The following is a 12,096-nucleotide window of genomic DNA, read 5'->3' on the forward strand; positions in this document are numbered from 1 at the left end:
AATTAGGTTCCTTAGGAGTATTTGGATCATTTCATAAGCGGATTCTCCACAGTTCGGTACCAGCCCTGTGCCAAATAAACAAACAAGTTTTTTGCGCTCCGCTTTTTCCGAGTTTTTTTCACGTTAAATCGAAAGTATTATTCGCGAAACGGCACCCTGAAGCCGAAAAAGGTTCCCCCGGACCCGGTCGGGCAGAATGTGGCCGCTGATGCGCCGCAAAGAACCCTCCGGAGTCATACAAATGCCCGTATGAAGCGACGCCTCGAGGTAGAACAAAACAACGGCGAACACAATTTGTATCCCCCGCGCGCGAAGAGCCCGTACATGGATAAACAGTCTCCCCTTGCATCCATCAATCAACCGGCCGGTAACAGCGGCGGCTCCCGGCAACACGAAATCAACATTGTGGTAAGCAACGAATATGATCTACTCTCGAACGATGAGGGAGACGACGACCACGACGAAATGCCGACACTTACCCCCGTTCAGGCTGTAACAAATCCCCTACCCAAGGCGAAGAAGGTACGTGTTCCTCCTATCTCGGTTGTAAATCTAACAACCAAACAAGTGCGCGAAGTGCTATCGATTAATAGTTTTGCGCAAACAGAGTATCACATGAAGGCGACCAAATCCGGTGTAAAGCTGCTTTGTCTGAGAGAAGAAGGCTTCCGCAGTGCAGTGAGTGTCCTGAAATCATCGAACATACAATTCCACACCTTCACCCCTGCTGCTGATCAACCAATGAAAATCGTGTTGTCGGGACTATCGGTGTACGACGTGTCTGAGTTGGAGGCGGAACTTGCTAGTTTTGGTATCGTGCCAACTGAAGTGAAACTGTTCTCCAGGAAAGTCGTTGGTCTAGAAGAAAGTGCGTTGTATTTACTACATTTCGCGAAAGGATCCGTGAGACTGTCTGAATTGCGAAAAGTGAAGGCAATCTTCAGCACAATAGTGAATTGGCGATACTTTGAAAGGAAACCATCGGATGCTGTTCAATGCCACCGGTGTCAACAATTTGGACACGGAATGCGTAACTGCAACCTTCTACCGCTGTGCGTTAAGTGTGGTGAAAAGCACCTTTCTTCTGATTGCAAACTACCAAAGAAGGCGGACCTGCAAGGCGATAGAAACGAAAATCGTAGTTCCATCAAGTGTGCAAACTGTAGTGGGCAACACACTGCCAACTATCGAGGTTGTCCCAGCCGTAAAAACTACCTTGAGAAGCTGGCGAAAATAAGAGCAGAGCGTCGGAATCCAGTTCCTCCGCCTCCACCCCCGCGTTCTTCACAAGGCCGTCCTAACAACCCAGCAAATTCTTATGCAGAAGTACTCAAAAACCAAAGCAGTAACAACCTGTTTTCCCTATCCGAATTTCTTGCTCTGGCGAGAGATATGTTTGACCGGCTTGCTAACTGTCAAACAAAGCAGCAACAACTTCTAGCTCTTTTGGAGCTAACGACCAAGTATGTCTATAATGGCTAATTTAGGCAACTTGCGTCTGGCAAACTGGAACGGACGCTCCGTTCATGGCAAAAAGCTAGAATTTTTCGACTTCCTTGAGCGGCACAAGGTGGACGTAGGGATCGTAACCGAAACGTGGCTGCAGCATAAGCAAGCGTTCTACCACCCAATTTTTTCCTGTATCCGTTTCGACCGTATTTCCAACGACGCAGAACGTGGGGGAGGTGTCTTGATTGCGGTTCGGAGAGGCTTCAGGTTTACTGAGCTAAACATTTCGACTAAGGTCATCGAAAGCGTGGGGATCTCTATTAGCGTGGGAAACGAGAACCTACATGTAATTGCTGCCTACTTTCCTGGTGCGAGGAGACGATCGATCTGGACCCAATTCCGTCGAGACATTGCTACTCTCACAAGAAGAGCTGAGCCGTTCTTCATTACCGGCGACCTGAACGCACGCCATCGCCTCTGGAACTGCTGGAAGGCTAACAAAGCTGGAACGATACTGTATCAGGAGGCAGCCAACCGCAACTTCTTCATCCATTTTCCGGACGCCCATACGTTCCATCCCACTGGCCGTGGCCGTCCATCCACTCTGGATCTGACCCTTTCAAACAACCTGTTGGATATGACCAAGCCAGTCGCTCTCAACGAATTGTCATCGGACCATCTGCCGGTAATATTGAACGTTAATCTCTCGGCGCCTATCGAAAATGCAATACCTAAGTGTCGCTGCTACTCACGGGCAGATTGGCCTCGTTTCCAACGTGAAGTCAACTCTAAATTAGATCTGCTAGACCCGACTGTTACAGCTCTCAACAATGTAGCGGCTGTTGATGCTGCTATTGAATTCCTGTCGACGACGCTAATGGATGCTGAAGCAGCCTCAGTTCCAGAAGTTCAGAAACGAACGTATGAAGTTGCAAAAATCCCGGAGAGTACACGAGCATTGATCGCGCTGCGGAACAAACGCCGGCGACAGTGGTACAGAAGGAGAGACCCAATCTACCGGGACATCGTGCTATCGCTAAATCGTAGAATCCGACAGGAATGCGATCAGGCGAATTTCAGCAAGTTGAAGGAAACGCTGCGAACAATAAACGGTGATCGCGACACACTTTGGAAGATCACAAAGGCTTTGCGGAAACCGACGAAGTATAGCCCACCCTTGCGCCACGAAGACACGTTTATCGCTTCCCCGCTAGAGAAAGCCCAGCTTTTGGCCAGGAGCTTTGCCCATGCCCACACCAATCAAATGCCTGACGATCCAGATACTCTTGCAGAAGTGAATGGATCAATCGTTCATATCGACCAGACTGATCTGACAGGAACACATCCGTGGCTAGTGCGTCCAAAGGAAATAGTTCAGATCATCCGACAGCTCAAACCAAAAAAGTCTCCAGGGCAAGACAAAATACTAAACTGTGTCCTGAAGAAACTACCTCGGAAAGCCCATATCTTCTTAGCCAAAATTTTCTCTGCGTGCATTCGGTTCGGATACTTTCCGGCTAGTTGGAAACACGCCGTGGTAATCGCCATTCCAAAACCGAACAAAGATTCAACGATTCCGTCAAACTACAGACCAATCAGCCTGCTGTCTTCCCTTAGCAAGCTTTTTGAACGCATAATTCTCAAACGCATCGAACAACACTTGGAGATCACGCGGATTGTTCCGCATGAGCAGTTCGGGTTCAAAAGGGGTCACTCTACAAATCATCAACTTGTCCGGCTTGTAAGGGAGATTCGCTCAAATTTTGCACGGGGAAAATCATCTGGTATGGTGCTTCTAGATGTTGAGAAGGCATACGATTCAGTATGGCAGGAAGCAATCCTGCACAAAATGCTTCAAGGTAACTTTCCTATGTACATCCTGAAACTTACTCGTTCCTTCCTGTCAAATCGTTCCTACCAAGTGTGCGTCAATGGTCATCTGTCAGATCGACATGGAGTACCATTCGGTGTACCGCAAGGTGCTGTGCTAAGCCCCACGCTGTACAATATCTTCACCGCCGACCTGGTGATGCTCGAAGACGTTAAATATTATCTTTTCGCTGACGATACTGGTTTCATCGCTTCCGACTCTGACCCGACCATTGTACTCACTAAATTACAAGCGGCTCAAAATGCCATCGAACGATATCAACGAAAGTGGAAAATTAAGACCAACGCTGAAAAATCGCAGGCAATTTTCTTCACTCGAAAACGAAGTCCTCGCAAACTTCCACAAAACGATATCTCTGTGTGGGGGCGCCATATTCCATGGTCGGATGACGTACGTTATTTGGGTCTAACTTTGGATCGCAAACTTACATTTGCCCTGCACATCAAAACCGCCTTGAGTAAGTGTGATAAGCTCATCAGGATGCTCTACCCGCTGGTTAATCGTCGCTCACATCTGGACACAAACTCGAAACTGCTTTTGTACAAAACGGTGTTCAAGCCTGTAATGACATACGGTTTTCCGGCGTGGTACAATTGTGCTGCAACCCACAGAAAAAAGCTCCAGGTTAAACAGAACCGAATCCTCAAGATGATGCTGAACTTGGAGCCATTCCATTCAACTGACGACGTTCATAAAACTACAAACGTGGAAAGAATCGACGACTGGTTCCAACGTGTGCTTCCAAAGTTCTGGATGGGATGCACCACCTCAGCAAATCCGCTTCTGCAACACCTACCTGTGATATTAGATTAAGATACATATTTTCCTCCAACTATCCCTAAACTCTATTAGCTAATTCAAAGGTTTTTTTTCGTAATTTTTCCTTTAGTTGATTATTTTTTATCTGAATTTGTATCCTAATCGCCGATAGTCTTGCAATTCTCGAACTATATAGCTGTTGAAAGGTTACCCATATCTCAGCTCGTGTAAATTATGTGTACCCATGTGTTATTGAATTAATATTGAATAAAACTAATAAAATAAAAAAAAAAAAAAAAAAAAATAAGCGGATTCTCCACGCAAAAATTAGTCGAAATCCAAAATTTCATAAATTTTGAAATCCGGGAACAATTTTTAAAATGCATTTAAAGTTTGTATGGGGAAATTTTTTTGTTCGGGTCGAACTGTCACTTTATCGATTGAACTGTCATTCTATCCACGAAAATTAAAACTGTTTTGTTAATTTAACCATCAAAACAAAGGTATTGGAATCCAATAAAATCACGTTATACTCAGAAAAATGAGCTCTTTTGATTAGGCTATTGAAAATAGAAATATTTTATTCACTTAACAACCCAATTGTGGTAAAATCCCATAGCTGTGCCATGGATACATTAAGCCTAACAAACAATGATTTAGGTATGTATAAGCGCATAGTATAGATCAGCTTTCTCTTGTTGGCTCCCAAGGAGGATTGGTTTGTTTATATAGGGAAACAGTTCCGTCAAAAATGCTATCTTTTGCTGTTGCTTAAGGGAAAAGAGTGAGGAATGTCAGATATGGAAAAAAATCCCAAATGAAGAAGAATGTGCCTCTGGAGCCGACCTACTGAAGATTGGGAAAATTCAGTCTCTTCTATAGCGTTTCCGTCATCATGAGATTGAGTTCTATCAAACAATGTCCATTACATTCAAATATCCAAAAGCTTGTCAGCCGAAACAGTTGTTGAACAGATTCAGAAGCTAGATGATAGATCAGAAGAGATCAACGGATCTGAGGATGCCAACAGATTATGTCGCAACAACAACGCAAGGAGGTATTTGGTTCCGCTCAGCGGCGGCGTCAACGTAATGGCTGGTTCCAGCAGTTGTGCCAAAGGGAAACGAACGAAAATAATTCCGTCAGAAGTCGAATGGTAGTGGTCAGTACCCCGCTCAACACAGGACGGTAAAGGCTGACAAGAGTAGAAGACAAAAACACTGGAAAGCGTGGATCGGAATGATATGCGGAGATTTATGCAAATGTGGATTGTACAGTGGTAGACGACACAAGACTTGGCCTGTGCCCGCCATGTCAATGATCCGGAAGAGCATTTTCGACAGACTAAACAGTGGTAGCCAGGTGGAAGAAGCAGATGGTTGGAAGGTCATTCGATCCGTCATAGGCTAGCACTTGGCTTCGCGACTCCGAATCACAGAAAGGAAATATAAATTACGTCACGCTTTTAGGGGGAGAGGGGTTCAGTAAAGTGTGACAATTCATACACAAATTGTAGAGATCTCATACAAAAAGTGTTTCAAATGGGGGCGGTGGCGGGGTTGCGTGGTTGACAATGGGCAATTATTGCGTGATGTAATTTATGGCCGCTCCCAAACGACTGGTACGACGGCGGATGTGTACAGTTGAAAAACATGAAGAATGCATCATCCCAACTAACATTTATTGTGAATGTAAACGTCAATAAAGCGTCCTCAATACGGCTTGATGCTGAGTTACTGTGTTGTACATATGGACGGAAGCTTCTATGCAAGCCCTATACCAATGAATCTGGCGAACTGAAGGTGAATGTATAACGAAGCCACACTTCAAATTTTCAAGAGCACAAATCTGAGGAACCAAAAGACGCATTGCGCTGAAAAGTTGATCGATTTGGTGACCCGCTGATGATGACCAATCAATCAACTTTTCAGCGCAAACGAATCCTCGGTTCATTATATTTGCAGGGCTGTTACAAAATTTTCAAAATATCATCCGCGAAATTCGCGACTTCTGAAATAAAATCCGCGACTCGGAAAAAAAATCCGCGCCATTAACATAAATATTAAAATTTCAAATTAAACCAGATAATGACATGTTTTTAACTGAGTCTCGCGGACTGACTCAAAATGCTCTCTCAGCGGAGCCAAACATTGAAGATGGAAGTTATGTTAAACCTTGTTGAACCTGTGTGATTGATTGAAGAGTATTGTTATCTAGGTGCTGCGGATATAATCAAAATTGTTGTCACGATATCTCCATTTGTCGCTGTCAAGCCGTTGGAAAGCGAGGAGAAGGATAAACATTGTTCTGAGCCTATTTTAGCTAATTTTGTAAAAACTATACATCAAAATTTCCATCGCGAATGGAAAATAATAAACTTTGAACACCCGGGACAAAATTGGAATACAGTCAGGTCTCTTTTTACGCGGCCGCGTAAATGAAAACTCCATATAAAAAAAACATCGCCTTATTTTTGCATGATTCGTCGAGAAATGGTGAGACTAGGCATGTCAAAATACTCAACTGTAATCTCCGGATTTACTAAGCTCCATATATATTGTTCGTGAGTTACATGGTTACAAATGGAAACTCATTTATGTAAGATAAGATTCAGGATCATTCAATGTTTACATGTAGGGTGCGGGCACCGGTTTTGGCCAGTCTAAGGGAAATCATTTTTATAAAAATAACCAATAATCCTATGAAAACAACCAAGGCGTCAAAAGAGAGGTTTCAATCTATATTTTGAAGGAAAAATGCAGAAATCATGCCAATACTTGATTTTTGTATTAAAAGTGGCCCTGGCCAAAGTAGAAGCTCTGCCGCAGTTTTGGCCATATTCTTAAGTTTGGTTTCTATTTTGGCCAATCACGTGTATTTCTTATGGGAGTGGCCAAATTAGAAGCACCCTGGCCAAAATAGATATATGGGAGCAGATTTTTTAAGGAAATATATTTTTTCTTCCAGTTTTTAATCAAAATGTTTGGTTTTCATAGCTGTAATCACCATATTGTATTAGGATCTTCTAGTAAAAAATAAATTTACGCCGATTTAGATCGCAACAGGCTCAATACCGCACTATGGCCAAAACTCCGGACTGGCCAAAACTGAAGCTTCTACCCTACACTTAGCAAACATATTCTAGGTATGATGGACAGGGGGAGGAAACACTTTGTGTTTAAATTTACATTCAGCTCAATGGTGTTCGTTGTCTGAAAGTCATTAAATCATCTAATTCATTCCACACACAAACCTACAATTCTTAACAATAACATGCAAAATGACAATGTTCAGTTAGGACAGTGTGGGCAGTGAAATGATGCAGGTAGGAACTCGATCGTCTTAAAACTATAACTTAGTATACTTACCAGATTGATTGATGGAACTTGCAGTGGTGAAGTCGAATCTTTCTTCTTTTTCTTTGGTGGACGACCAGATTCTGGAAGTAAATCAAACGAGTCATTTTAATCTCAATTAGCATGCACCGAGCCGCTTCCATTGCAGAGTAGTACTTCACAGTGATAAATACCTTAACCAAAAAAAGGAGAGAGTCCATCAACTCGTTCAACAAATTTTCCCAGCTACAACCACAAAACCATAATAACATAACCGTGTCGACGACAGCCAGCAAAACCGAGAAGAGCGCCAAGCCAATTAGAATCAGCTCAAGTTGAGATTTCTTTGGTCTTCCGCGGAATAAAGAATATGCAATTCGATTTAAGATTAAAACATATCATTCGTTTTTATTTGTTATATATTTTCTGTACCTTTTGTTGCTGTAGTTGTTATAGTAGATTTTGTTTAATTTTGTAATAAACTTCAATAATGCTTACGATTACTTTCTGTTTCCTTTTTTTGTTATGGGTATGTTAATAATTCTTCTTTTTTGCGTCCGTATTCAAAGTCGGGTTGTAAAATTGTATTCCACTAATTTGTGAATTTTATTTGTAACCATAATCGTTCCATCTGCTTTCATCGAATGGTTAGATCCATTTACAGGATATCTTTACTTTTTTCAACACATAGATTTTGTTTTATGACGATTCTTATTTAATAGCTGATGTTTTGAAACGGTGTTTGCTTCTTGCGTTCCGCTATATTGTAAAGTTTAATTATTTTCGTTTAAATAAGAGAACTTCTTAGCCACTAGTTGAAAAGAAAACAAACGGAAGTAAACACTTACGTAAAGCAATAGGGGTTTTGTTATCATTTACTGAATCAGTTTGTTTGTATGAAAGTTTTCTTTTGTAGAACATTACATTTTTGTATTCACTCACGCATCTTACATCATTTTCCGTAAATTTTCAGCTTAATTAGTGAAGGGACACCTTCTCATGCAAAATGAATGGCTATCGATTTGCATTTCCAGTGCTTCGTGCATCACTGACATGAAATGTGATTTCTACTGGAAAACATCATTACGACCAATACATCCCGGTATTTCACCATTATTAGCTGTAGTTGAAGCTGAATATGATTATTCATCTTCTGTTTTATGGAGATCTCTATTTCTATAGTTTTCAATCAATAAAAATCTTAACGAATATATTCGCGTTAAACTCTGCTAAACTAGCGTAGAATATATTAGTACCAGGAAGAAAATAATTGATAAATATACTCATTTGAATGGACTTTCTCTATCTACGGTTGTCGCCTAATATGAATAAAGCAAAATATATACTCGGGCGAAGAAAACCAAATCTTGCACTAATGCGATTGTAGACTGTCTTATGCTTTGTTCTGCTGCACTTTTTTGATCCCTTCCCAGTAAATAATGAAAACAAACGGAAACTAAACGGGAAACGTAAGGCTCCATAAACGAAAACTATTGCTGTCAATCATTTCGTTTTGAAAGATATTCCTTTACAAGGAAGACGAAATCTCTTTTATGTACACTGTTGATTCGCTCAAAATAGGAAAGAAAAACAAAGAACACAACTTTTCATGTGCAAACAATGTGTAAGGGGTTTGGCGCCGCCGACAGCCGAATAAATAAATCGAATTGCACTTTTCCGTTACTGTAGCAATGTATCATTTACCAGTTACGTAAATTCTGGTGCGCGCAATCAGTTCTTACTAGTGTTAAGCCACTTTACTCTTCACGAGATCTTTTCATCTTTTCTTGATAAAGCTCGTATTACACCACAGTACAATAGCTAAAGCAGATTCCCTTTTCTCGTTGACCATTGTAGGTCTTGTTTTGGTTACAAACTTAACGATTTCAGCCGATAAGTGTATTCAATATAAAACTTCTTTACACATTGTCTGCGGTTACAAAGTTCAATATATAAAACAATATCGTTTTGCTACAGTCGTTTGATCGATCCATAACTTAATAGAAGATGAGAAGAAAAATCAACAAAATATACTGGTCTCGATTGCATCATCTGCTACATCATGCGCCGGGTGATTGGATTTCGATGATTACTAAAAACTTATATTTTTCTTGTCTCAGTACATCTAACAGAAATGTTGTTCCCTTTCATTTAATGGCTAAGAAGTGTTTCTCGTAGACTACACTTTCGTTGTAATACGGACTCCATTGTTGAAAAGGATGAGTGTCCCATTGTGAAAGAGATACATGATCATGGACAAAGCAAAATGGATAATCAAAACATACCTTTTGTAATCAGTCGCTAACATTTTTGCTTATCTTTTCTAGTAAATTGCTGTTTCTTTTATAGTTGGTTGTACGATTGCTGTTACAGGACTTCCAGATAGAAGTAAATTCGACACTATTATTGCTAGAAACGCGTGCATTTCGGTTTTGTTGGCTGTCCCCAATTACACATTTGCTACACACAAGAAAATTTGTTGAAGGAGTAGTGAGATTGAATCAACTAATTAGAGGAAACACAGAAATCAAAGAAAACACAACATATGATGATTGACATGAACGAAATGATCATAATTGCAACAACGGAAAAGAGAAGACGACATTCAAGAAGAACGTCAATTTTTCGTTTTTGGTGAAAGGATGTTAAGGTAGGCAAGTGCCAGAAAACTTGCTGTAAAGATGGCAAAGTTTACGTTTCACTTTTTTTGTTGGTGAAGTTTCAAATTCTTGCTACATTTCCGACACGATTATTACTATCTTTTTTTTTGTTTTTGTTTTTCGCTTCCAATTTTTATGCAGGCCAATAGTGAATTATGTTTATGCCGTTTTCACTTTCTTCTGACTGTGTTTATAAGAATCATCAACATGGTTTTAGTCCTACATCTTCCTAATTCTATCGATTTTTATCATTCACTACAATTATATAAATAGAAATTTACACTTACGCCTGTACAGTTCTAATGTATGCATAGAAAAGAAATAAAAACACTTACATAACGAACAAAAAGTGACAACGCGTTGCAGCAAAAGATCATGTTGGCTGCGTGACGTTACATTTTGATCTGTTTGTTACATATTGCTACAGCAATTCGCTTCATTACAGACGAAACATTCCGAAGCTTAAGCTGATGAACCGATTGATCGGTTTTAGCAAATTGATACTGTGGCGATCAGATGTTATTTTTCTACAAACTCATTGGATCTTCATTATAAGCAACTAAATTTAATTATTGTTCGTTCTATTTGACGTAAACTAATAATACATTCAGTGGTGCGTGATACTACACAATAAAACCTTTTTTCTGTTATAGGTAGTAGTAATAGCGATTGTTGTTGATTGGATATAGTACGACATACAGAAATGCTTCTTCCACACTTCCATGACATTTCTCGGCTCGATTTGAGATTCAAATTGAAGCACAGGAAACAAAATTAGTATTTCTTCGTTCACACCGACATTACTTGAAACTAGAGTTCACGCGGGTAAGAAATCTTTACATACCTCAATTACTCAATAAACTAAAACATCTGAATAACAGGGTATGGGTTCTCACTTGTTTACTGTTTTTGTTGTTCCTTTGATTTCAAAAACTCATGACGAAAATATAGAAAGAATTTATCGTTAATTACGCGCAGTATTATGAGAAAGTGAAAACGAAGTTTCTGCACTTTTCTGGCTGTATGGACTTTATGTCAGGAAATCCCTATTCATTTTACTACAGGTGTGTTATTTATTAACTATCGAATGTTGATCATCGTATTCAAGGACTATCGCTCATCATATCTATGTGTTTAATTGCTCTGGTTATTGAACTTAACATGGGATGCCTAGATGCTGAGTTTTACTTTCGAGCAACTACAAACAATTTGTTGTAAATGCTGAATCAGAGGAGTAAAATTGCACCTCTGTTCAGCTTGATGGCAAATTACAAAACAAGGTGATTGAAAATATACACAGTCATTAAACAGAGCATGAAATGGGTTTGGATTTACGTGCTTTCTATTTACATTAATAGAAAATTGTCCCATATCTGCCAACGCACTTTACCACGATTGAGAACCTTACAAATAAGTGCTGGTCAAAATGTAAACTTGAAACCAAAGCTCTACTCTCTGATATTCAATTCTATCAACTTTCCTGCAGTGGCGGGTTCGTTATGCAGTATGCTCCTCATTATCACCCTCATGGCCCACACCATTTACTTGATGTCCCTCAATCATCGTCCATCATTACACTAAAACGGGGTTTGTGTTTCAACTAATACAAAACAATTGTATCCTAACCTGCTTCACTGTCGCTGGAATCACTAGAACTGGAATCGCTGGAACTGGACGATGACGAGTCGCTGGAACTGCTGCTGGATGAAATGTTTCCACCCGACGGTGCTACGTCCTGCTTCGCAGCCTCGTCCGCTGTAATGAGAACAAAAAGCACAAGTGTTGCAATGAAATTTAAAAATAAAGTTTAAATTCGTGCAGAGTATATTGAACAGATTGAATTAAAATGATCAGCTGCGAATTTTCATGTTTTTGAAAGTTTAAAAAGTTTGCACGCATAACTTATCGCTAAGGAGAGGGTGGATCGTCCCTGTTTGAATATGCCAGTGCGACCTGCATTGTTTATTTTTCTTCTGTTTTAATGTTTCCACTGGATCTTGAT

At 40.3% G+C, this 12,096-nt stretch overlaps 1 protein-coding gene across 9 annotated transcripts in view; it reads right to left on the minus strand.

Moving 5' to 3' along the window:
- Nucleotides 1-12,096, minus strand: part of LOC109398784 (homeotic protein female sterile) — a 64,341-nt gene that overhangs the window by 5,349 nt on the left and 46,896 nt on the right. For all 9 annotated transcript variants that reach the window (XM_062856919.1, XM_062856921.1, XM_062856917.1 and 6 more), the window contains 2 exons: nt 11,721-11,849; nt 7,468-7,538 (listed from right to left, as the gene is read on the minus strand). In XM_062856919.1, coding sequence (XP_062712903.1) covers nt 7,468-7,538; nt 11,721-11,849 — 200 coding nt within the window. The remainder of the gene's footprint in view (nt 1-7,467; nt 7,539-11,720; nt 11,850-12,096) is intronic.

Source organism: Aedes albopictus, chromosome 3 (genome assembly GCF_035046485.1).
Source record: "Aedes albopictus strain Foshan chromosome 3, AalbF5, whole genome shotgun sequence".
In the NCBI taxonomy this organism is placed as follows: Eukaryota; Metazoa; Arthropoda; class Insecta; order Diptera; family Culicidae; genus Aedes; species Aedes albopictus.